Raw genomic sequence first — 26170 nt, 5'->3', positions numbered from 1 at the left:
ATTTCAGGGCGCCTCACCTCAGGGTCCAGCGCCTGGTGGGGGACGTCGCAGGTGGCGAGGAGGAGGATGGGGGAGAAGGAGGGGATGCTGCCCAGCAGGCTGAGGAAGGAGGCCCTCAGCGCCGAGCCGGCCGCGTCCCACCACTGATGGACATGGGGGACGTAGAGGATGCTGGGAGACGTCCGCCGGGCCTCCAGGAACAACTGGTGGACAGCAGGAGGAAGAGGAGAAGAAGAAGAAGAACAACGACCAGCTGCGTCTCAATTTAATTTCAATTTAAAGTTTTTCAACAATATTTTCTCTCATAAAAAGACATTTTAAGCTGCAGTTTTCTGTCATTGCCACCAGGTGTCGCCAAAGAGCAGCTGAGCTCCCCCCCTTTTTTTTTTTTTACTTGTTATGCAACTTTTCATTCAGATGAAAACAGGAAGTCGATGATGACGTCATCGCATCCTGCAGACATTCGAGTCAACAGTTCAACACACACACACACAACAAATACACACACAACCAGCTGATACACACACACAACACAGTCACAGTTATTGAACTATTAGAAAGTGAACCTGTCTTCTGGTACATTAAAGTCTTATGATGTGTGTGTGTGTGTGTGGGGGGGGGGGGGGGGGGGGGGGGCACCTGAGCACAGGCCTCCTCCGGGGAGGTGCAGCTGGCTCCGAACAGAACCGCTGAGTCCAGGCTGTGGACGGTGAAGCGCTCCAGAGAGTGAAGGATCGCGGGGGCCAGATGGGACGTCTGACCGGCGCCGGGTCGACCCGCCAGGAGCATCCGGGGTCGGTGGGACGTCGGCTGTTTGACGGCGCTGCTGCAGGAGTGAAAAGGAGTCAGTCAATGGGGAGAAACATGGTTGATTAAAATCCTTACGTCTATATAATTTATAGACTGTTTCTAAAAGAGTTCGTAGCTTCAGGTCTGTAAAATGGTTCTGATCCAGAAGTGTCTTCAGCTGCAATACCAGCGAGTGCCACTAGAGGTCGGCTCCAAAAAGCCTCCGGCTCCATAGACTCCCATTCAACTTCTCTCATCAAATCCAAAGTGAATAAAATGTGTCCATCAGTTATCTCGGTGTTGTTAGCTAAAGTCACTCCTTCTTATTAGTTTTCTGGAGGTCCATCTGAAAATAATCCCTCATTCATTAGAAAAGAAGATTCAAGAAGACCTGGTTTTGGATTGTCGATGACACGTTCACTCACCTGGCAAAGTGCAGGAAGTTTTTGCTCTTGGAGTTGAAGGGTGCCAAGATGCTGGAGGAGGCGGAGCCTTCGTCTTGACCGTCGTCAAGGAGACCAGAGGTCAGATCTGACGGGCAGAAAACAAAATACGTCTAGTGACTCTGATGTTTATCCCCCATTCCCCCTCGACCTTCCACTCACCGTCCTCCTCCCTCCTCCTCTTAATCCCCTGCTCGGCGTGTGGAAACAGCCGGTGCAGCGCCCCCAGGATGTGGCCGAGGGCGGCGCCCAGCAGCGGCTGCACCACGGGGGACAGCGGCTTGGCGGGCGAGGCGGCGGAGCGCTGCGCGGCCGGCGACATCTTAGCCATCGCCGCCACGAAGTCGCGGCTGCCGACGGCGATGGAGGAGATGTCCAGCAGCAGCTTCTGGGAGGTGCCGTAGATCTGTGGGTAGCGGCGCCGCAGAGCGCACAGCGCCGCCTCGGTGCACACCGCACGGATGTCGGCGCCGCAGTAACCTGAGGCGGGGCGAGGGGGCGGAGCTTAAGGAAGGTCAGACAACCACAAGGAGCCACCTCGGAGAGATGGAGGAGGTTCATCTCACCGACACACTTCTCCGCCAGCTCGTCCACAAAGTCTTCGGACGGAGCGGGTTTCCACTGACGGGTGTGAATCAGCAGGATCTCTCTACGGGACTGACACACACACACACACACACACACACAGAGACACACACACACACACACACACACACAGACACACACACACAGACATACACACACACAGAGACACACACACACACAGACACACAGAGACACACACACACACAGACACAGACACACACACACAGACACACACACACACACACAGACACACACAGACACACAGAGACACACACACACACACACACAGACACACACAGACACACAGAGACACACACACACACACACAGACACACACACAACTTAAACACACACACACTGGAACAAACAAAAACCTCCGAAGCGACAGCGACGCTTCAAGAAGAGGAACAAAGGTTAGCGAGCGTTCTGCGTCACCTCTCTGTCGGGGAGTCCGAACAGGAACTCCCGGTCGAAGCGTCCGGGCCGCCGCAGCGCCGGGTCGATGGAGTCCAGCCGGTTGGTCGCCCCGATCACCACCACCTCCCCCCGACTGGCCAGCCCGTCCATCAGGGCCAGCAGCGTCGACACGATGGAGCTGGCAGGGACAAGGTCAAAGGTCGCGGTGAGATGAACCGTGGTGGGGCGAGATGTGTGTGTGTGTGTGTGGGTGTGCGTGTGTGTGTGTGTGTGTGTGCGTGTGTGTGTGTGTGTGTGTGTGATGAGAGACCTGTGGATCTGATCCTGCCTGCTGGACCGGACCGGAGCCAGACCGTCAATCTCATCGAAGAAGATGATGGACGGACGCATCTGGTACGCCTGAGAGGACACACACACACGCACGCACGCACGCACGCACGCACGCACACACACACACACACACACACGCACGCACGCACGCACGCACGCACACACACACACACACGCACGCACACACACACGCACACACACACACACACACACACACACACACAGAAAACACACCATAATTTTCGCCTTTATTTTGAAAGGGACCCAGGGAAGTGACTGAGCCTGCGTCTGTCAAAAGGTCAGGCCCCGCCCACTCCACCAGGAACGACAGGGACGAGGTGATAAAAGCAGCGTTAAAGTGGGTGAAAAGATTCATTTAAATTAAAACTCATTCAAAAATGTGTCCGTTTTGTGGAAAGAAAAATTAACCTGCAACAGTTGTAATGATAAATTCATTAGTTATTGATTATCTATAATCTGCACTGATATCAATACCAGGTGGAAAAACAGCTTCATAAAATGTGTACATTCAGAGGAAACAGGTACATTTAAACCCTATTTTTTGAGGGGAGACTTTTGAAATAAGATAAAAATCTCTTTAAATTTTCCACCTGGGATCATTTGATTAATGACAGACTCCACCAGCAGGGGGCGGCTTGTCTAAAAGGGGAACGTTTACCTGCTCGAACAGCAGTCGCAGCTGCCGCTCCGACTCGCCGACCCACTTGCTGAGGCAGTCGGCTCCCTTCCTCATGAAGAAGGCCACCTTCCTGTTGCCGTGGCTACACTCGTTGGCCAGCGCCCGGGCGACCAGCGTCTTCCCCGTCCCGGGAGGGCCGTAGAAGAGACAACCTCTGACGGAGCGAGATCGGTTATCAACCACAGTTGGAAATGTATTTATAAATTGTACACTTCATCCGAGTTTTTTTTACACTTTTGGTTTCAATATCCCTCATTCATTAGAAAAGAAGATTCAAGAAGACCTGTTTTTGGGGGCGTGTCTGTTTGATTGACAGGCATGTGGTGCAGTCAGGTTACAGCTATCGGTGGGCGGGACGTAGTATCGTCAGGTTTCCAATCAGATCGGTCATCTGAAGCCTCCAGTTCAGATTCTGTCCGTCACCATCTTTGCTAGTTCGAGCTGGGAGAGGAGCCAAGGACACTATGCCCCGCCCACCTATACTGAAAACTTGACTGCACCACAGGCCTGTCAATCAAAGTCAGTATTACTGACTCGTCTCGGGAATGAATCCTCCCGGTCGTGTGCGTCTCACCTGGGTGGCTGGATCTTGAAGTTGTCGAAGACTTCGGGGTAAAGCAGCGGGAAGACCACCATCTCCTTCAGAGCCGAGATGTGACCCGACAGGCCGCCGATGCTGTCAAAGCCCACCTGAGGAGGAGGAGGAGGAGGAGGAGGAGGAGGGAGAGGAAGAGGAGGCTGGTCGGTGAAGATCGTCGTGGTGTGAGACACGGAGGTCGGCGGGAGGAACGACGGACACTCACCGACCGGTCGACGACCATCGGGTCGATGTCGGCCAGACCGGCTCCGGCGGCCATCTTGTCTTTGCGGATCGCAGGGACGTTGAGGCCGAGCGACCGACAGCTGACGAAGGAGAAAAAATGACAGATCGGCTCAAAACGTCTTTGGAGTTTGAACATCGTGAAAAGAGGAAAGACTTCGTGTCTCTCGGCGAGGAGCTTCATCGTCTTCCTACCGACCTGCCGGGAACCTTCCCCTCTTCCTCATCCGAGTCGTCCTCGTCCGACTGATTGGACCACACGGTCTTCGTGGGCCTGGAGGAGGAAACGCAAACAAATCAACAGTGTGTGTGTGTTTCCTTTCTGAATCTTCTTTTCTAATGAATGAGGGATTATTTTCAGATGGACCTCCAGAAAACTAATAAGAAGGAGTGACTTTAGCTAACAACACCGAGATAACTGATGGACACATTTTATTCACTTTGGATTTGATGAGAGAAGTTGAATGGGAGTCTATGGAGCCGGAGGCTTTTTGGAGACGACCTCTAGTGGCACTCGCTGGTATTGCAGCTGAAGACACTTCTGGATCAGAACCATTTTACAGACCTGAAGCTACAAACACTTTTATATCCGGTGAATATAAAGAGGTGGAAGTCGTGTTCACAGTCTGACCTGAAGCCTCCTCTGCGGGTCGTGTTCGGTCCCGAGGCGCCGATCCGGAAGGTTCCTCTCAGGAGGTCTGATCGACACCGGAGAACAGAAAATCATCAGAGCTGGAAGATGTTTATTATTACTAACTTATTATATTATTCACGGAGGATGTGTCATAGTTGTTGTGGGGGGCGGGGCTCTGTTCGGGGGGGCGGGTGGGAGGGGGCGGAGCCAGACTCACCGCTGCTGGGTCCCTGGTAGAGCGACGAGGCTCGGCTCACTTTGGCGTCACAGACCGGGTCGGCGCTGCAGTCGCCGTCTTCGGCCGCTTCCTGCCGGACGTCCGCATCAGTGGCTGCACCTGGAAACACCCGAAGAAGAAGGTTTTAGAGCAGCACGTCTTCCTCTTCCTCCTCCTCCTCCTCCTCTCCTCGATGTCCGTACAGACCTTCTTCTTCCTCGATGTCGCTGAGCTCCCTCTGCGGTGTTCTGCTCTTCTGAGCTTTAGAGAAGATCTTCTGCAATCACAGAGACAGGGAACCAAACTCGCAACCAAAACCAGAGACGGTACTTTATTTACAGATTTCTAAAGCCAGATGAGGCTCCTTATTTCCATGTTTTTAGTTGTTTTTTCCATCAATGAGAGACGTTTGATGACGGAGCTTTTGATCCAGGACTCTGATCGTCTCAGCAGCTGAAGTCGGGAGCGATGAAATAATCAGATCTGAAAACACGTCGGTGACACAAACACGCTGCTCGGTCTGTCGGCCGCCTGCCAATATGGTGCCGACTGATAGAGAGCCCCCACCCCCCCCGCCCAGCTGGGTGCACCACCCTCATACAGGCCTGATAACGGAGGCGGCGCCCGGCGAGGAGCAGCTGAGAGGGTAAACACAGCGTTCAGAGGCAGTTGGCATTCATCGCTGTTAGAAGCCTGATTTGACCTGAGACACGGAGACGACGTTTAAAAAACACCCGTCGCTTCCTCCGTCTCTGGTCGGATGACGTGAAAAGTGTTTAGAGGTCGTACAGAACTTTTTACTGGACAGTGAGACGCAATAACACAAACAAAACCCAACATAATATTTGGGATGACATCTGTTAAAGGTGCCTTCAGTGGGAAAGTTCACATCCTGCGATTGAGAGAGCGTTCACACGACGACAACAAAGAGGCAACATGGCCGCTTCCAGGAAATCTGTTCTATCTGATGTCTGAATACAGAAAAGTGATAACAAAAACAATCGTCATCACCCAGTAGATCGTCACAGGGACGAAGTAGACTCGTTATTATTGGTACATGTGATTTCTACATGTGTTTTTAGCAGATAACGTTTAAAACAGCCAGGAAACTAACAGCAACAAAGTAACAGCAACAAAGTAACGTCAACAAAGTAACAGCAACAAAGTAACAGCAACAAAGTAACGTCAACAAAGTAACAGCAACAAAGTAACGTCAAACAAAGTAACAGCAACAAAGTAACAGCAACAAAGTAACAGCAACAAAGCAACAGCAACAAAGTAACAGCAACAAAGTAACGTCAACAAAGTAACAGCAACAAAGTAACGTCAAACAAAGTAACAGCAACAAAGCAACGTCAACAAAGTAACAGCAACAAAGTAACGTCAAACAAAGTAACAGCAACAAGTAACAGCAACAAAGTAACAACAACAAAGTAACGTCAACAAAGTAACAGCAACAAAGTAACGTCAACAAAGTAACAGCAACAAAGTAACGTCAACAAAGTAACAGCAACAAAGTAACAACAACAAAGTAACAGCAACAAAGTAACAGCAACAAAGTAACGTCAACAAAGTAACAGCAACAAAGTAACGTCAAACAAAGTAACAGCAACAAAGTAACAACAACAAAGTAACAGCAACAAAGTAACAGCAACAAAGTAACGTCAACAAAGTAACAGCAACAAAGTAACAACAACAAAGTAACAGCAACAAAGTAACAGCAACAAAGTAACGTCAACAAAGTAACAGCAACAAAGTAACGTCAACAAAGTAACAGCAACAAAGTAACGTCAACAAAGTAACAGCAACAAAGTAACAGCAACAAAGTAACGTCAACAAAGTAACAGCAACAAAGTAACGTCAAACAAAGTAACAGCAACAAAGTAACGTCAACAAAGTAACAGCAACAAAGTAACGTCAACAAAGTAACAGCAACAAAGTAACAACAACAAAGTAACAGCAACAAAGTAACGTCAACAAAGTAACAGCAACAAAGTAACGTCAACAAAGTAACAGCAACAAAGTAACAGCAACAAAGTAACGTCAACAAAGTAACAGCAACAAAGTAACGTCAAACAAAGTAACAGCAACAAAGTAACGTCAACAAAGTAACAGCAACAAAGTAACGTCAACAAAGTAACAGCAACAAAGTAACAACAACAAAGTAACAGCAACAAAGTAACAGCAACAAAGTAACGTCAACAAAGTAACAGCAACAAAGTAACAACAACAAAGTAACAGCAACAAAGTAACAGCAACAAAGTAACGTCAACAAAGTAACAGCAACAAAGTAACGTCAAACAAAGCAACAGCAACAAAGTAACAGCAACAAAGTAACAGCAACAAAGTAACAACAACAAAGTAACAGCAACAAAGTAACGTCAACAAAGTAACAGCAACAAAGTAACGTCAACAAAGTAACAGCAACAAAGTAACAGCAACAAAGTAACGTCAACAAAGTAACAGCAACAAAGTAACAGCAACAAAGTAACGTCAACAAAGTAACAGCAACAAAGTAACGTCAAACAAAGTAACAGCAACAAAGTAACAACAACAAAGTAACAGCAACAAAGTAACAGCAACAAAGTAACAGCAACAAAGCAACAGCAACAAAGTAACAGCAACAAAGTAACGTCAACAAAGTAACAGCAACAAAGTAACAACAACAAAGTAACAGCAACAAAGTAACAGCAACAAAGTAACAGCAACAAAGTAACGTCAACAAAGTAACAGCAACAAAGTAACAGCAACAAAGTAACAGCAACAAAGTAACGTCAACAAAGTAACAGCAACAAAGTAACGTCAAACAAAGTAACAGCAACAAAGTAACAACAACAAAGTAACAGCAACAAAGTAACAGCAACAAAGTAACAGCAACAAAGTAACAGCAACAAAGTAACGTCAACAAAGTAACAGCAACAAAGTAACAACAACAAAGTAACAGCAACAAAGTAACAGCAACAAAGTAACAGCAACAAAGTAACAACAACAAAGTAACAGCAACAAAGTAACAGCAACAAAGTAACAGCAACAGCGTAACAGCAACAAAGTAACTACATTACTCACGCCGTCCTTGCTCAGCCGCCTCGTCCTCTTCATGTTGTCCATCCTCTTCAGAACCGGCCCGGCGGTGCTGCGGAGACAACGGTCCAGAATCAAATACTCATCCATCCCGTTAAATCGACCGTATCAGCACATTTATTGCCGTTGAATTTTTCAGCATTAAATCTCAAAGACAGAAGTGAAACTTTAAGTCTGAGGAGAAAAAAACAAAACAAGATGCATTGTGGGGGATTTGGTGCTTGGAGGTTGAAAGAAGGGCCTCAGTAAATAAAACCGGAGTCATCTGCACCGTCAGCACTTCAGACTGGATTCTACAGAACCGTCTACGGTTGAAGTCTAACAGGAAGTGCTTCTCATCTCTGAGTCGACTCACTCGGTGCCGAAGCCGACAAACTTCTTGGAGGCCAGGTACCTGCTGGTCGGTTTGGTCGGCCGGGTGCTCCTCCTCAACCCGCTCCTCCGGCCACCTGGGAAAACACACACACACACACACACACACACACACACACACACACACACACACACACACACACACGACTGTTGTCATACAAGCTTTGACGCCACCCAACATGTTACGATATAATATGATAAGCAATAAGATACGATATGATATAATACGCTGACGTACGAAACAAGACGATACGCTACGATAACATACGATACGATATAAGAACATACGATGCAAGTGGACACGATACGAAACACCTCACATTTCATGACTAACCAATCCCAGGACTTCCTGTTAATCTTACCTGAAGGGTTACGAAGCCTCCGAGACTTCCTGTTGACACAAAACAAACAAACAAATGTCTGGATGAGAAAAACTAAAAAAAAAAAGGCAGATTATTTTATATCGTCGATATTTCTCTTCATTAAAAACACTAAATATCCACATGTAAGGGGAAGTATTGCGCAAGATTAAACCCAAACATTTTGTCTTCAGACTCAGCACATAAAGTGTCAACTAAACAAACATATAAACAATTTTAAAGCCCAAACTTGATTTTATTTTTATTTCTTTTGGTCTCACGGCCACTTCACATTGATCCCGTGACCTTTCGGATGGGCCCTGACCCTTCAGTTGGGAAACCGCTCAACTGTGTTTCAGAAATAATGTAAAGTGATCAATTTATGTTACGAATGCAGTACTCGGTGTCGGTACTTTTTACTCCCTCACATCTCAGAAAACACTCTTTTTTTTTTTTTTTTTTTTTTTTTTTTATAAACAAGATATAATGATTTTTGAACGTGGTGATCAGAACAGCAGGTATTGATCGCTTTGGTCCGACCTGGTGACGGTCCTCTTCGCCGGCTTCACCGCTTCCTCCTCGGTGTGACTCTGCTCACCATCCTCGGCGTTGAACCCCTGAAAGGACAGTTCACCGTATCAATACTTCTAACTGATCACTTAAATATGACGGGCCGCGTCAATTCAATTCATTTACAAAAACACACTGAAAAGATGTTGACCAAAGTGTAAAATCATTTTTTGTGTATTTTATTTGCATTTTTTTTTAGCATTTAAAAAAAAATAACGAGTCAAAGCCAGCAAACAAACGTGACCACAATTCATGAGTACTACAAATCTCATCTAATTTTATTTTTTGTAAAATACACACAGTCATGTTATTTATTCAAAATAAATAAATAAGATGGATTCATGTTTACGCAGCATTTTAGCTGCTGGTGTGTCTTTATCTAGTTTTTAATCAATCATGATGCATCACATTTTTTATAAACTGCTCATGTTTTGTGTGTAAAATCTAAATCCACAGTAACTATATTCAGTCATTCTCAAATAAATATAAATACTTCAAAAATACACTTCAGAGCTGATTACATTATGTAATAATGTTTAGTTATTGGATATAAAATATTATATTTATTATTATGAAGATAGATATATACTTTATTAATCCCTCAGAGGGAAATATTTATGTTACAGCAGCATAAAAAAACTAAAATGTGCTTCTTAATGTCTGAAAAATGTTTTTCTCCACAGTGATAAATATATATATATATATATGATTAACTAAATTAAATTTTTGTGACTTCAACTGTTTTAATCATTTAAATTCTGACCAACTGACACGAGTTTTTAAACTCAAATGACGCGGCGGAGCCTCGTTAGAGAAGCCGCCGCTCTGGGCTCACTCACATTGGACAGGCCGGGCGTCCTTCTCCGGGTCTCCGCCGCAGGCCGCGGCGGGGTCTCGGGTCCTTTGGCCGGGCGGCGCTGCCGCCGGTCCGCCGCACCTCCGCATCTGCCGCGGAGCGTCACCATGGTTACGACGCACGCACAAGCTAACTCGAGAGCCGGTGCTTAGCGCGACGGGCGAGTTAGAACAAAAGTGAAACGGCGGAAACAAACGGCAACGACACGGAGAGAAAAACACCTCCGAAGTGTTCTTGTTGGTTTTGTTGCGGCGGCTGCTCCGTGTGTCGAGGCGGAGCTGAGACTCAAACACACCCAGACTACAGGCTCGATAAGCGGCGGAGGTCCCGTCAGACTGCCGTGTCGATTCAAAAACGTCGAGTTCTGCCGCAACCTGGTGACGTCATGTCGTAATCCACGCACGGTAATTATTTTTTTCAAATATATAAATGAATCAGATAAACTTAATATTGTACATATATTTATATGGTATTTATCTTTATTATACATAGTTTAAGAGGGTATTTATATAAAGGTGTGACTATTTATTCATTTATTTATTGTTTTACAACCAGAAAACTAGATTTGGTAAATAATATTCCTCCTCTCATTAATTCAAATAATTCCGCCTGGTAATTGCAGTCTGTCTTGTTTTTCATTTCACAGCGAATGTGGAATAAAAGTAAATGGTCAAATGCTTGTTTTTGTAGAAACTCCAAATATCAAGAATTATTATCCACACATTAAAATAATCAAAGCCAATGCAGCACATTGTCACATTTCAGAAGCTAAAATCAGAAAACTGGAATAGAGAATCATCATTTCCTGTCAACTAACCGATCGATATATAGACTACTTATTAGATGTACACATTACCATGTGGTTTAATTCATAAAGCATATTATTTTAGGTTTTAGCCGACTTAAAAATACATTAAAATGTATTTGTAAAAACATATCTGCATGTAAATAAAGTATTTCAGTAAAGTACAATTTAACCCCAACCTTGAATTTAAGTACAAAACTTTTTCTTTCTTTATGTTACTTTACATGATAAACTGTAAACATTTGAAGACAGATTTCTTGATTTAAACTTTAACCTTCCTGTTGTACTCGGGTCTTTCATGACCTGTTTTCAAAACCATTTTGATCATAAATGTGTTATTTATTTGTCGTTTTATTTCCCCAATTGACTGAAGATAACAACAACAACAACAAACAAACAAAAATCAATGATGACAGCTTACAGTGAACTATGGCTGGTTGAAAAGAAAATCTGTGGTACTCGCGGGTCACAAATGACCCGGTGGTGTGACCGCCCCTTCCCCACGCTCAAACCTCCACGTGACAATCTGTTCTAGCTAGACTACAACCCCCCCCCAAAAAACACACACACACACACACACGCACACACACACACACACACACACACACACACACACACACACACGTGTGAAAATTTGTTGTGTTGAGTTGGAATGACGTTGACTAACAAAATGTGCCACAGAATTGGACGATAATTTATGTATTATGTTTTATAAAATATCAAACCAGACCGTTTCAAATAAAAAAAATTTAATTGGTTTCAAAACAATTTCTTTTACAAAACTATGACCGGCATCAGACAGTGATATTCCATCAACAAATTTTCCTTTGATCTTATTTATCCTAAAAATAATAAACAATTTGGGCTTCTTTTTGACTCAAAAATGAATTATAATTTCAGAAGAAATGAGGTCCAATGACCATGAATAAAAAATAATAATAAAAAAAAGGTGTAAAACCAGTGCCAATAAATTGGAATGAAGTTGACTGATGAGGTTTTAAAAAAAATAATAATTTTGTGATGAAATTTCCAATATGCCTTACAAGCCTTCAAACCAGCCGGGTCAGATTTGACCCGTGAGGACAGCAGGTGTGACTATTTGCTGTTATTTGCTGCCATTGGAAAACATGAAATGCTTAAAAAAAAAAAAAAATTAAAAAAAAATTCTGACTAAAATATGACAGACACCAGTCTGTGATAATCCATCAACAGTTGTTACAGCAGTTAGTTGATCCATGAACCCTGGTGGTGAGTGTGTGTTGCGGGTTAAATCTGGATCTTTGTGAACTCTACTTCAGATTTAGTCCTCTTCCCTCAGATTGGCTGTCTCAGGGTTTAAGGTTTGGTAGTAGGCTGCCGGGATGAAAAGCAGCGTTATTCAATATATTCAATAACACTAAAAACATGGAGGGCTTCAAACTCAACAGAAACCGGAACCGATAAGATGATCACCAGGCTACAAATAACTCTTAATGTTAATACATATACAACCCTGTTTCCAAGGAAGTTGGTTCAAATGTAAATAAAAACAGAATGCAACGACTTGCAAATCACAAAATCATATTTTACTGAAAATAGACCAAAGAAAACATCGATTGTTGAAACGGAGACATTTTTTGTTTTCATGAAAAATATGTGCTCATTTTGAATTTGATGGCAGCAACACGTCTCAGAGAAAGTTGGGGGAGGATCATGTTCACTGCTGTGTTACATCACCTCTTGTTTTAACAACACTCTGTAAACGTTTGGGAACTGAGGAGAGCAGATTTCTGGAGTTTTTAAAGTGAAATGTTTCATGATGCTCCAGATGTTTTCAATGATTGACAGGTCTGGACTGCAGGAGGCCAGTTTATCAGCGGACTCTTCTACTAGAGAACCATGCTGTTGGAATACGTGCAGAATGTGGTTGGACGTTGTTCTGCTGAAATAAACAAGACCTTCCCTGAAAGAGACGTTGTCTGGATGGCAGCATATGTTGCTCCAAAACCTGAATATATCATTCAGCATGAATGCTTCCTTCCAGATGTTCAAGCTACCCATGCCATGTGCACTAATGCATCCCTGTACCATCATAGATGCTGGCTTTAGAACTGAGCTGATAACAAGCTGGATGGTCCCTCTCCTCTGCAGTGTTTCTGGATCATGTTTCTATCTGGTTTCTTCTTTGGAGAGTTTTAACATCATTTGTGGACGCAGCGATGAACTGTGTTCACAGACGATGGTTTTCACAAGTGTTCCTGAGCCCATGCAGTGATTTCCACTCCAGAATAGTGTGTTTTTAATGCAGTGCTGCCTGAGGGCCCGAAGATCACCACCATCCAATAATAGTTTCCACCCTTGTTCCTTGTGTTCAGAGATTTCTCCAGATTCTCTGAATCTTTTAATGATATTATGAACCGTAGACGATGAAATCCACTAATTCTTTGTGGTTTGATCTTTTTATACCCAATCATGTTACTGATCTGTTGCCAAGGTAACCTAATTAGTTGACAGATGTTCCACCAGGTGAATTTTTTTTTTTTATCTTTACGAACGAATATTCTCCACAGGATGGAGGTCAATGGAACATCTTTATAGAGGAGAACACTTACCGGTGTTGGGTATTTGGCCTACACACACACACACACACACACACACACACACACAGGAAATTGAGTTTATTTTCTACATGAACAGAAACAGAGAACTTTTCTTTTAATTTGAACTTTAAGACTTAAAAGCAAAAAAAAAAAAGTCCATTAACTCGATCGCTCCTGTAATTTTTGGGGCAAAGGCTCCAAACAAATCTTCGTACATTCGGGCGGTTAAAACGGAGAGTGCAGCGATGGAAGCACCTGCTGCCGACCGGTACCAGTCTGTTACATGTTCCCGGACTGGGTTGAGGAGTCGTTGGTTTTAGGACTTGATGGTACACTGACCTCTGAACAACCTCCACCAGACTGACAGACATGAAGTAGTTACCTCTGATAGTGTTGGCTTCATTTCCGGCAGCAGGTCCTGTAAATATAAGCAAAATAAATGCGGGTCGAGGGTGGACGCAGCCGCGGACTTTACCACGCCTGACACGTGTGCAAAGTTTCGTGAGGTGTGGAGCATCCCTGGACCTTAAACATCTACTGCACCTACCCAGATAGCCTTTTTTATACAACACGATCAGCAGCACACCGAGCCCGACGAGGATGAGGACTACTGTCACAACAGCACCACCGATGATCCCTGCATCTCCACCCAAAGGTGGAGCGTGGTCTGAAACAGAGAACATCCACGTTAGTTTCATGTCTTCACTTTCAGCTGGATGTTACATGCCGCGGTGCGTTTTAATGAAACGTAGCGTCAGCGTAAAGATGTCATTATATGACACAAAAAATCTTCAACCTCGAGTCCAAGTGAATGTTTCGACCAAATATTAACAGAAGTTCCCTCCCGGCGTTCCCGAGATATCGTGCTCACGAGAACGGGATGGACCAACCGCAAAACAAAAATGACAAATGAGGAAAAACAAGAAGAAGTTTCTGACCCCAAACTTTGGTCACGTTTTTGTTGGACTGTTTGTTGTAAATGATTTCACAGCTGTACGTGGACAGGTCGGACTTTAAAATCTCCACGCTGTCTCTTCTCTGGAAGGTGTCGTCCTCGTTGGGACGGACGCCGGTGGACATCAGTCCGTCCTCTCTGGTCAGGACGCGATGGTTCCTCGTGATCTTCAGGACGATGTCTTTGGGATAGAAACCGGTGGCCAGGCACGACAAAACCAGGTTGTTCTTCACTTTGGCCTCCGTCGAGAACACGTACACGTCGGGGGGCGCTGGAACGAAGACAGGAAGTAGAAAGTCATGTTTGCGGGCGGCTGTGAAACCGGACACACAGTGACTGATATCCTCTAAATAAACTGAATGACTCATCAGTCGCTATGACAACAAAATCCAACAGGAAGACTTTTTTTTTTTTTTTTTTTACAGCAGGAATGTGACACAAACACACAACAAAAGTTCAGACCAATCATCAACCAGCAGTGATGTCATCAACCATCAGTGATGTCATCATTGGTTTGTGAACATTAGGTTAGGTTAGGTAGTTACTTTATTAATCCCCGAGGGGAAATTTTTTATGAATCATTATGAATCCTCCAGTTCAGATTCTGTCCGTCACCATCTTTGCTAGTTCGGAGCGGTTTGGAGCAGGAAGTGACCATATTTGGATGAGCTGGGGGAGGAGCCAGCTGGAGGATCTGACCGATCTGATTGGAAACCTGACGATACTACGTCCCGCCCACCGATAGCTGTAACCTGACTGCACCACAGGCCTGTCAATCAAACAGACACGCCCCCAAAAACAGGTCTTTTTGAGGCCTAATATCTAATAATAAATAAATTTGCGTTATAATTTGTGGAGGGTAAAAAATTCACATCGTATAATGATCTTATATAGGTTTGTTGTGTGTAGTTATTACAATTAGCACAAAAAACTGCGTATTACCAAAACTACTTGGAGAATCTCTGATAACACTGAATATAGACGCAGGTTTTATTTCATGTCGTACGTACGGGCCGCTTCAAACTGCAGGGTCTGGTATTCCTTTAAGTTTTTCAGGTGGCGCATGCAGTTCCACTCCAGCTTTGTCCTGGTGACCCGCATCAGACGCTTGTCGTCGTTCCAGTGCTTCGCTATGGGTTCGGCCTCCGGCGTGTCCGCGACCCACACGTAGCCGGTGTCGTTGATGGACAGGATCGGCCTCCCGTCCACGTTGTACGCGTCCACGCCGCGGCGGAACCGGAGCGTGTTGTCGGGCTGAACGTCGCCTTCGCAGCCGTACAAATACCGCAAATGGACATCTGAGAGGACGGAGACATAATCAACACACAAACAAGGGGAACGGATGAAAAACACATCTGGACGAGGGGTTTAAAATCATAATATTAAATACGGTAAAGATTTACAATATTTACGTTACGGACTGTCAAGAACTGGATTTTGCGATGCAGCATTTATCCATAAATTGATGCTCTTATTGTGGATTATAAATCCGTCATCTTTCACAGATCTTACCTGAGCTATTGACTTTCATTTACTCCATCATGAAGTTGATTGTGAGCCTGAACTCCTTCTGCTCCTCCTGCAGGTGCTCCCTCTCTTCCTTCCAGCTCCAGGAGACGAGTTGCTTTTTCCCCAAAGTCAGTTCAGGAACTTCGATGGTCCGGCTGTTCATCAGGATCCCGGGAGTGAACTCTCGGACGCCCGGCGCTCCGGCGGGTTTGAAGATCGCCATGTGAAGGTAAACGAGGGAATGTGTCTCTGAAATCACACAGATGGGATATTTACAGGGTTCGACCAAGTCTGCGCGGTAACGTCCTGTTTTATCGGACATTAATAACTAACACTAGAAAATCTTCTGTATTTGCTTTCCAAATACAGAAGAGTAACAAACAACACCACATGTCCAAATGTTTTTAGCGGATAACGTTTAAAACGCAAAGTAGCGGCCGTGTTGGGAGGGCTGCTAACACGAGGAAGTACTGGGACAGTACAAGAACAAAATAGGTCGATGAATAAAATAAAAATAAACATGGATGGATTTTAATATATAAATTCTCTTGAAGGAAAAATATCATGAGAAAAAGATATATATATGATTCAGGAATTTCTTCATACAGTTGGACAGTTTTGTTACTTTTCTCAATAAAATGTATGAATGATTCTGGTTCATTATTACAGGTTACTGGTTCATTTTTTCCCCGTGTAACTTCACGGTAACTTCACGGTATCTTCACGGTATCTTCACGGTAACTTCACGGTAACTTCACGGTATCTTCACGGTAACTTCACGGTAACTTCACGGTATCTTCACGGTAACTTCACGGTATCTTCACGGTATCTTCACGGTAACTTCACGGTATCTTCACGGTAACTTCACGGTAACTTCACGGTATCTTCACGGTATCTTCACGGTAGCCCCCCCCCCCGACTCAGAGAAACCGGTCAACTTACCGCCGTTTACCGACTGTCCGGTCCCCAGAAAGACCGACACCAGCAGGATAAACATTTTCAAGGAAACTCGGACTTGTTCTCCGGTTCTTGACTCGGTTTTATCCCGAAAAGATGGACCCTCCGTCAAGCGTCGATCAGGTTCCTCCTGTTACTTCCTGTTCGTGGTGCGTTCATGGCGGATTGTGTTGCCTTCACGTCACGACCACTTTCTGACCGACGTGTTGCTTATTTTGATTTACATTACTCGCCAAATTAGAGATAAAAAATAGATTTAAGACACAAACTGCTTTACAAATATTTCTTTGTCAAAGAAGTGTCTTTAAGACAGGTCTGAAGTTTACGCCGGCGCAGCCGCCAATCAGAAGACTAGATTTCAGTTGCTAGGCAGACTACTTCAAAAAAGGTTCCCAAACGACAAATGCTTTGTTAGAAGTATCTTGACCATTTCTTTAGTCAAAGTAATCTTAAAACTGAGCAGAAATTTAATTTTACAAGTAAAAAGTCCCGCTCAAAAGTTGAAAAAAAATTCAGTTTTACAAAAGTATTCACAATAAATTTAAATAATCAAATGCAGCACAGTAGTCACATTTAAGAAGCTAAAATCAAGAAATTGAAGGAAAAAGTTTTGCAAAAAAAATAAACAAAGATCCAAATGAGATCAAGTAAATTTCCTGTAAAATGACCAATTCATATATTGAATACTTATTCAGACTTATTACATGACCATGTGGTGTCATTCATAACAATTGATTTTATTTTGCTCTCTTTGTAAACAAAATGTTAGAAACAAAAGCATATAGATGTAGCTGAGTAAAATGTTTATTAAAATGTATTTGTAGAAATACATCTGCATGTACATTACATGACATTACATTTCATTTAGCGGACGCTTTCATCCAAAGCGACTTACAATAAGTAATGTCATGTAAATAAAGTACTTCAGTAAAGTACAATTTAACCCCAACTTTGAATTTAAGTACTGAACTTTTCTTTCTTTATGTTACTTTACATGATAAACTGTAGAAATAGATCAACACTTGAAGACAGATTTCTCAGTTTAAACTTTCAAAGATCACGTTTCAGTTTAAAAACTTCAGAGGTATTAAAAGTCAATAAAAAGCACAACTTCTCACTGAAAACACGACTTCGACACAACAAACTGTCTGGAGATCAATTTAAATGTGTTTTAAAAAGAAGGAAAGTGACGTAAAACTCAGGAGTAAAATAAAGTTTTATTTCTTATTTTTTATATGATCAGTGACATGAATCCACTCATGTAAATACTTTATTCAAAAACTTTTTCATGATTAAAAACTCCACTCACATGTAAATATAAAAACAGTTATTAAAGGATAATTAAATGTCTGTAATAAAGCTGGAAACAAGTTTATTTTTGAAAGTTCATTCACATTTCAGCAAATAAAAAGCTTGAAAACCACAAAACAGCTCAAGAACCAAAAGCAAAAATAAAAACATTGCACACAGCATTCATATTTCATGATGAATAATGATTTAAAAAGAAAAATCAGTTAAAAGTCCATTTCTTTAACCAATTTAAGGGTTTAAAGATTTATTCCATGAACCTAGCCTGACTCCGCCCACACCTGGCTCCGCCCACCTGCCGCTAATATTTTTCAACTCTCCTTGACTGGAATTTTTATTTTTTTTAAATCGCCAAAAGTTAGACACTGCTGGCGTTTTTTTTCAGTACTCTGAAAAAAAGAAAAGAAAAAAGACCTTTGTCCACCTTGCCCAATAAAATTTCTGCAACTAAAACTTATATTTACAAAAGAATCATGAGTCTTGAAGTGCTCCGTTTTTTAAAAGCATTTTTTTTTTTTTGGACTGCATTAAATTTAGTATCGGCATCAATTTGGCACTTTTTTCATTCAAGTCTGTATGAAATTAAACGGCTAATTTCTCCTTAATTCTCTCGTTTGGATTAAAAACACAATTTCAGATGATTATAATAACAATAATCAGCAGAATCCATCGGGAGTCCATTTCAGTTTTGAGCTTCTAAATGCACATTCGTTTAATTTCTCATAGATCGGCGCCGACCTTTAATCTCTTAAATCGGATCAAAGATTGTTTCATTAACAACAACTTTGAGGTTCAGCATATTTTTAATTTGATTTTCTTTCTTCTTTTTTTTTTAATCCATTTTATGAAATCAACAGAACCATATTTTACAGCTGATCCATGAACTGAGTTTTTCCAGGTTGTACTTTGTTTCTTTGAATTCCCCGCTCAGTCTCCATCCCCTCCTGGTGGTGAGTGTGTGTGTTGCGCGTTATTTCTGGATCTTTATGAACTCTACTTCAGACCCCGCTGTCTTCCCCGTCCTGCCGAGGGTCTGACTTGTTGGAGTTGGCTGCCGGGATGAAAAGCAGCGTTATTCAATATGTTCAATAACACTAAAAACATGGAGGGCTTCAAACTCAACAGAAACCGGAACCGATAAGATGATCACCAGGCTACAAATAACTCTTAATGTTAATACATATACAACCCTGTTGCCAAGAAAGTTGGTTCAAATGTAAATAAAAACAGAATGCAACGATTTGCAAATCACAAAATCATATTTTACTGAAAATAGACCAAAGAAAACATCAATTGTTGAAACGGAGAAATTTTTTGTTTTCATGAAAAATATGTGCTCATTTTGAATTTGATGGCAGCAACACGTCTCAGAGAAAGTTGGGGGAGGATCATGTTCACTGCTGTGTTACATCACCTCTTGTTTTAACAACACTCTGTAAACGTTTGGGAACTGAGGAGAGCAGATTTCTGGAGTTTTTAAAGTGAAATGTTTCATGATGCTCCAGATGTTTTCAATGATTGACAGGTCTGGACTGCAGGAGGCCAGTTTATCAGCGGACTCTTCTACTAGAGAGCCATGCTGTTGGAATACGTGCAGAATGTGGTTGGACGTTGTTCTGCTGAAATGAACAAGACCTTCCCTGAAAGAGACGTTGTCTGGATGGCAGCATATGTTGCTCCAAAACCTGAATATATCATTCAGCATTAATGCTTCCTTCCAGATGTTCAAGCTACCCATGCCATGTGCACTAATGCATCCCTGTACCATCATAGATGCTGGCTTTAGAACTGAGCTGATAACAAGCTGGATGGTCCCTCTCCTCTGCAGTGTTTCTGGATCATGTTTCTATCTGGTTTCTTCTTTGGAGAGTTTTAACAGCATTTGTGGACGCAGCGATGAACTGTGTTCACAGACAATGGTTTTCACAAGTGTTCCTGAGCCCATGCAGTGATTTCCACTCCAGAATAGTGTGTTTTTAATGCAGTGCTGCCTGAGGGCCCGAAGATCACCACCATCCAATAATAGTTTCCACCCTTGTCCCTTGTGTTCAGAGATTTCTCCAGATTCTCTGAATCTTTTAATGATATTATGAACCGTAGACGATGAAATCCACTAATTCTTTGTAGTTTGATCTTTTTATACCCAATCATGTTACTGATCTGTTGCCAAGGTAACCTAATTAGTTGACAGATGTTCCACCAGGTGAATTTTTTTTTTTATCTTTACACAACTTTTCCAGTCTTTTGTCGCCCGTCAACTTTCTTGAAACATGTTGCTGCCATCAAATTCAAAAGGAGCAGATATTTTTCATAAAACAATAACATTTCTTTGGTCAAGCGTCCCAATTTTTGGGGGAAACTAGGTTGTATTTTCACGCCAGGTGTTTTGCAGTTTAAACAGCTGTATTTTTAATGGTAAACAGTCATTAACAGGTTTTTAGTGTGAACTTGTTTAGTGCAGCTTTCAATCTGTGGCTGAAGATACTTACAGGAGACACCAGAGTACGAGACACCAGAGTCCACGCTGCCGCCGCTAACAGAATCCTTCGAACCTGTGAAGGAAAGAAAGTGTGTTCAGATACAGCGAGTGTATAAAATCTGTCTGCTGGGTGTAAAAAAACAACAACAACAACCCAAAATAGAATTAAGTCAAGCACCACAGGATGGAGATCAATGGAACATCTTTACAGAGGAGAACACTTACCGGTGAGGAGTTTGGTGTCCTCGGGTTTATCGCCTACACACACACAAAAGACAAAGTTAAAATGTTACACTGACAAAAACGAACAAATATTCTCCACAGGATGGAGGTCAATGGAACATCTTTACAGAGGAGAACACTTACCGGTGTTGGGTATTTGGCCTACACACACACACACACACACACACACACACACACACACACACAAAAGACAAAGTTAAAATGTTACACTGACAAAAATGAATAAATATTCTCCACAGGATGGAGGTCAATGGAACATCTTTACAGAGGAGAACACTTACTGGAGATGAGAGGGACGGTCACGGCGTGAGAACTGACGGGGACGGCTAGACACACACACACACACACACACACACACACACACACACACACACACACACACACACACACACACAGAGGAAATCAAGTTCATTTTCTACATGAACAGAAACAGAACTTTTCTTTGAATTGCAACGTTAAGACTTAAAAGCTACACAAAAAAAAAAAGAAGTCCATTAAATCGATCGCTTTTTCGGGCAAAGAAATCAGATTTGATGCTTTTCTTTTGCTGCACATGAAGTTTCAACTGTGTGTTTTCTAGGTTTTGTCTGTCGGTTGTAATAATAACAGACATATTTTCACTCACTTCTGTCATTTTTGGAAGATGAATCCGGTCCGATTTTTAACTGTGAGCTGCTTCAAGCTAAAACTCTTAACAGACTCAGAACTCAAGTTTGGATCAAAGACTCCAAATAAATCTTCGTACATTCGGGCTGTTAAAACGCTCCGTCTGTCACACTGACCTCTGAACAACCTCCACCAGACTGACAGACATGAAGTAGTTACCTCTGATAGTGTTGGCTTCATTTCCGGCAGCAGGTCCTGTAAATATAAGCAAAATAAATCTTTATTTTTGTATTAACAGAAAACCCGTTCTGATTGAAGGCTGCGATCTCGTATTAACGATGAGAATAATAATGATTGACAGGACCGTTCGCTCCAGGTGACCTTTGAGCACCTTGTGAAGTCCGTCATAAAATAATAATGTGACACCTTTGGACCTGATTACATGATGATACACAACACAACCTGGAAGACTACATGACATCGTACGCTGCACCTACCCAGATAGCCTTTTTTATACAACATGATCAGCAGCACACCGAGCCCGACGAGGATGAGGACTACTGCCACAACAGCACCACCGATGATCCCTGCATCTCCACCCAAAGGTGGAGCGTGGTCTGAAACAGAGAACATCCACGTTAGTTTCATGCCTTCACTTTCAGCTGGATGTTACATGCCGCGGTGCGTTTTAATGAAACGTAGCGTCAGCGTAAAGATGTCATTATATGACACAAAAAAATCTTCAACCTCGAGTCCAAGTGAATGTTTCGACCAAATATTAACAGAAGTTCCCTCCCGGCGTTCCCGAGATATCGTGCTCACGAGAACGGGATGGACCGACCGCAAAACAAAAATGACAAATGAGGAAAAACAAGAAGAAGTTTCTGACCCCAAACTTTGGTCACGTTGAGGCCGGACGCAGCGTGAATGATTTCACAGCTGTACGTGGACAGGTCGGACTTTAAAATCTCCACGCTGTCTCTTCTCTGGAAGGTGTCGTCCTCGTTGGGACGGACGCCGGTGGACATCAGTCCGTCCTCTCTGGTCAGGACGCGATGGTTCCTCGTGATCTTCAGGACGATGTCTTTGGGATAGAAACCGGTGGCCAGGCACGACAAAACCAGGTTGTTCTTCACTTTGGCCTCCATCGAGAACACGTACACGTCGGGGGGCGCTGGAACGAAGACAGGAAGTAGAAAGTCATGTTTGCGGACTCACGACCGTCCAAAGACACAACACACACCGACATCGTCTAAAAACAATAAACCCAACAAACCCCAAAGAAATCGGAGCGATTCTCTCGGTGATCCTCGATCTTCTAGAATCTCTACTTCAACCTGAAAACAGGTCTTCATGTCACTTCAACTACCGCGCCTCTGACGCATGTTGCTTATTTCATATTTTAACTCTATTTGTGCTTAATTTTATTTGTTTTTATTAGTTTCTTATGGATCTCATTTCTTTTCTATATTTTTAAATGTTCCTTTATTTATGTGTTTTTATGTGAAACGCTGCAGGTCATTTTCTTGTATGAAAGGTGCTCTACAAATAAACTTTATTATGATTATTAGTATTATTTGACGTCATACGTACAGGCTTTTTTCATCTGACTGTTGCTGTAGGTCATGAACTTCTTCAGCCAGTCCATGCACTCCTTCTCCAGGTAGCCCTTGGTGTACTCCTTCAGCACCGGCACGTTGTCCCACTTTCTCTTGGTGGTCAGGGCCTCGTCCGTCGGCGCCACCCACACTTGGTGGGCGTCGTCGAAGGACAGGAAGGGCCGGGCGTCGTAGTTGTACATGTCCATGCCGCGGTGGAACTTCAGCGAGCCGTCGGGCTGAGTTTGGCCTTCGCAGCCGTGCATCCACTGCAGGACGTGGATGTCTGGAGGACGCAACACGTACGAGTCAGCGGACCTGAATTCGACGCTCTTATTCTGTGATTAAAAGGGTTCCTTCGCCGGATCTTACCCGATTCGTTCTGCCTCATCCTCTTAATCAGGATGTCGATGTTGACCTTGAACCACTGCTGCTTGCTGCGCCGCGAGTCGGTGCCTTTCTTCCAGTAGTCGTCCTCCAGCTGCTTCTTCATCCAGTCCTGCTTCGGCACTTTGGTCTTAGAGTCGCTGTCGTAGTAGTCGATCATGCGGTTGTCCAGCAGACCCATGGCGGTGAACTCGTGGAGCCCCGGGGACACGGCGGGTTTGGAGAGCGCCGTGTAGATGTACGTGAGGGAATGCATCTGCAGCTCTGAAAAAAACCACAACACAAGTGAATATTTAGGAGCAAGATCTTCACCAAACCATCGTTAAAAAGATCCGTCCGAGTACGATCCCCCGTTTCCCAAATAAATCGGCACGCTGTGTAAAATGTAAATAAAAACAAAACGCAATGATTTTGCAAATCTCACCAAACCACATTTAATTGAAAGTAGACCAAAGACAACATGTCGAATGTTTAAGTGGAGAAATTTGATCGTTTTGGAAGTCACAACGAATTAGGTTACCACGGCAACAGATCAGTAACACGATAGAATACGAAAAGAGAGTTTCAGAGAGTCGGTTGGATACGTTCACCGCTCTGTAAAAAAAACTGCGTGGGCAAATAGTGCAACAATTTAAGAATAATGTTCCTCAACGTAAAAAATTACAAAGAATTTAAATGATTCGGCGCATCATTGAAAAAGGAGACTGAACTGTTTGAGCAGCTACAATTGTATTTTAGGCAATAATAGGACATTTCACTTTCAAAACTCCATAAACTGGTCCCAAATGTTTACAGAGTGTTGTAAAAACAGCGATGTAACACAGCGGTAAATATGAGTCCGTCACTACTTTTTGTTGCTGCCATCAAATTTAAAATAAACGCAGATTCTTTTATGAAACAATACAAATTTCTCAGTTTGAACATTTGTTACGTTGTCTTTTACTCTATCTGCAATAAAACTTGCAAATCATCGTGTTCTGTTTTTATTACCATTTTACGGGGTTATATTTAGGCAAGACAACAGAAACAACAACAAAAAAAGCATTCGATGTCATTTTTAAGTTAAAGTTACAGATTTTTACAGTGAAGTATTTTCTCTTTTGCTTCTTTTCGGAGTTTGATCTGATTCTGACCCGACATCTTATTTATTGTATACGGATTTGTAATTTTTCTTATTGTCTGCACCTATTTTATTTCCTTCCTGTTTCTATGCTGCTGTGACGACTAAATTTCAACACCGTGGGATTAATAAAGTCTTACTTTATCTTATCTATCTATATAAATGTCAGAGGCATCTGAACAATGCGGTCTGACCACACGCACACAAGGGGAAACAAGACTTCAGAACATTTCCTTAAAAAAACAACGGAAACTATTTCCTCTAATTGAAGCAATTTAGGGTTATTTTCAAAGATTTTGAAATAAGCTATAATGACAATAAACCTGCTGTAGCAACAGTTCAATGTTTTTTTAAATTTGGGATACATTTCCTCTTTTTGAGTTATAAGAATCCATTAAATACGTTTTAGTTTAACAAACATTTGGAGATAACTTAAAACCTTTTTTTTTTTTACATTCACACATTCTTACAAACTAAATCTTCAACGTAATTGTAACTTTAAGTATCATTAAAATATTATCATTTTTGTGAGACTTCTGCGTATTTGAAGCTCCGTAATTCGATAATCGGCCTGTTTGTTGATGACGTGTAAAAAAAGACTAAAACTCAAACTAATCGTCTGTATCAATAAACTAAACACCAAACTTGTTGCCTTCCATCGAAGAATCATCTATTTAATTCAACTCGAAATAATCGAGTTTCAAAGACGTCACAACATTTACTTTCGCTTTTGCCCACCGGACACATCACCGTGTCAGGAATCGGTAACTTACCGCCGATTACCGACTGCACGGCCCCCAGCAGGACCAACACCGGCAGGATGGACATTTTTAATGACAACTCTGACTTCTCCGGTTTTATTCCAAAAAATTGGTCGGAGTTTTTCTCCGTGAAGCCGCGACACGACGCGACACGACGCGACACCTCGAGCTGTTTCCTCCTTCGACTGTTTCGTGGTGCGTTCACGGCGCTTTGCGAACATGAGAACAAATTGCGTCTACGTCAAGTCACGCCCACCTTTGTACCCGCCGACGTGCTGCTTATTTTGGATTTTACACCGCACGCACAAATAAAAACAGATGAACTACAAATAGTTATTTGTCAAATAACTTTCTTAAATAGACACCTGATGAATCTTTTTTTTTTTTTTTTTACGTTTTAAAGTGGATGTTACAGATTAAAGTGGAAATTTACTAGCATCAATGAACGCATCACGACGAGCTTCCTGTTTTTTTTGTCCTTGTTTGGTGTTTGTTGTTGACGTTAATAAATGTGTTCATCTTCGATATTTGGAAAAACAATAAATAAATATCCAGAGTGGTCGGTGAATTCATGGGTTTTAAAACCCGGAGAAAAAAGCTGCTGTAAAATTACAGGAAATGTGCCTCGTGGTGGTGGTGGTGGGGGGGGGGGGGGGGGGGGGGGGGGTTGAGAGGGTGGTGGAGGGGGGG

General features: G+C 42.9%; 3 protein-coding genes across 6 annotated transcripts in view; all 3 read right to left on the bottom strand.

The window, feature by feature from the left end:
• LOC138209869 (ATPase family AAA domain-containing protein 2-like) overlaps positions 1 to 10519 on the bottom strand; it is a 16452-nt gene extending 5933 nt beyond the window's left edge. For both annotated transcript variants that reach the window (XM_069168667.1, XM_069168668.1), the window contains exons 1-19: positions 10157 to 10519; positions 9288 to 9364; positions 8751 to 8779; positions 8372 to 8465; positions 8002 to 8068; positions 5143 to 5212; positions 4936 to 5055; positions 4716 to 4782; positions 4284 to 4358; positions 4068 to 4167; positions 3839 to 3954; positions 3244 to 3418; positions 2545 to 2633; positions 2253 to 2412; positions 1799 to 1889; positions 1395 to 1712; positions 1215 to 1320; positions 640 to 826; positions 18 to 203 (exon numbers count right to left, since the gene is read on the bottom strand). In XM_069168667.1, coding sequence (XP_069024768.1) covers positions 18 to 203; positions 640 to 826; positions 1215 to 1320; positions 1395 to 1712; positions 1799 to 1889; positions 2253 to 2412; positions 2545 to 2633; positions 3244 to 3418; positions 3839 to 3954; positions 4068 to 4167; positions 4284 to 4358; positions 4716 to 4782; positions 4936 to 5055; positions 5143 to 5212; positions 8002 to 8068; positions 8372 to 8465; positions 8751 to 8779; positions 9288 to 9364; positions 10157 to 10282 — 2253 coding nt within the window. In that variant the 5' untranslated portion in view covers positions 10283 to 10519. The remainder of the gene's footprint in view (positions 1 to 17; positions 204 to 639; positions 827 to 1214; positions 1321 to 1394; positions 1713 to 1798; positions 1890 to 2252; positions 2413 to 2544; positions 2634 to 3243; positions 3419 to 3838; positions 3955 to 4067; positions 4168 to 4283; positions 4359 to 4715; positions 4783 to 4935; positions 5056 to 5142; positions 5213 to 8001; positions 8069 to 8371; positions 8466 to 8750; positions 8780 to 9287; positions 9365 to 10156) is intronic.
• A 1759-nt stretch (positions 10520 to 12278) lies between these two features.
• On the bottom strand, positions 12279 to 17277 carry LOC138209809 (H-2 class I histocompatibility antigen, alpha chain-like). The gene is given in 8 exon segments (XM_069168625.1): positions 12279 to 12331; positions 13570 to 13587; positions 13940 to 13975; positions 14105 to 14224; positions 14496 to 14783; positions 15523 to 15810; positions 16025 to 16270; positions 16964 to 17277. Coding segments are annotated over 8 exon segments (1104 nt in total). The 5' UTR covers positions 17019 to 17277.
• Positions 17278 to 18176: 899 nt separating this feature from the next.
• On the bottom strand, positions 18177 to 25682 carry LOC138209882 (H-2 class I histocompatibility antigen, Q10 alpha chain-like). 3 transcript variants are annotated; one of them, XM_069168681.1, is made up of 11 exons: positions 25493 to 25681; positions 23585 to 23863; positions 23208 to 23498; positions 22504 to 22788; positions 22112 to 22231; positions 21834 to 21869; positions 21290 to 21334; positions 21132 to 21149; positions 20991 to 21023; positions 20776 to 20838; positions 18177 to 19337 (listed from the first exon to the last, which is right to left on the bottom strand). In XM_069168681.1, the coding sequence occupies exons 1-11, from the start codon at positions 25545 to 25547 to the stop codon at positions 19285 to 19287; spliced, it is 1278 nt and encodes a 425-aa protein (XP_069024782.1). In that variant the 5' UTR covers positions 25548 to 25681; the 3' UTR covers positions 18177 to 19284. The 3 variants fall into 3 exon arrangements, with proteins under 3 accessions (XP_069024782.1, XP_069024783.1, XP_069024784.1); XM_069168682.1 differs by lacking the exon at positions 20991 to 21023 and having other exon boundaries at positions 25493 to 25682; XM_069168683.1 differs by lacking the exon at positions 21290 to 21334 and having other exon boundaries at positions 25493 to 25682.
• Positions 25683 to 26170: the final 488 nt, after the last annotated feature.

The sequence above is a fragment of the Embiotoca jacksoni genome, unplaced genomic scaffold, assembly GCF_022577435.1.
Source record: "Embiotoca jacksoni isolate LCO1_2020_lvr unplaced genomic scaffold, fEmbJac1.0.p SCAF_41, whole genome shotgun sequence".
Lineage (NCBI taxonomy): Eukaryota > Metazoa > Chordata > Actinopteri > Embiotocidae > Embiotoca > Embiotoca jacksoni.
This window is presented reverse-complemented; position numbering and strand designations above follow the sequence as displayed.

Coding starts and splice junctions, on each gene's coding strand:
- LOC138209882 (XM_069168681.1), bottom strand. CDS start 25,547: ATGTCCATCCTGCCGGTGTTGGTCCTGCTGGGGGCCGTGCAGTCGGTA. Junction 22,232..22,503: donor CAACGTGACCAAAGTTTGGG/GTCAGAAACTTC, acceptor TCTCTGTTTCAG/ACCACGCTCCACCTTTGGGT. Junction 20,839..20,990: donor GGACACCAAACTCCTCACCG/GTAAGTGTTCTC, acceptor TTTCCTTCACAG/GTTCGAAGGATTCTGTTAGC.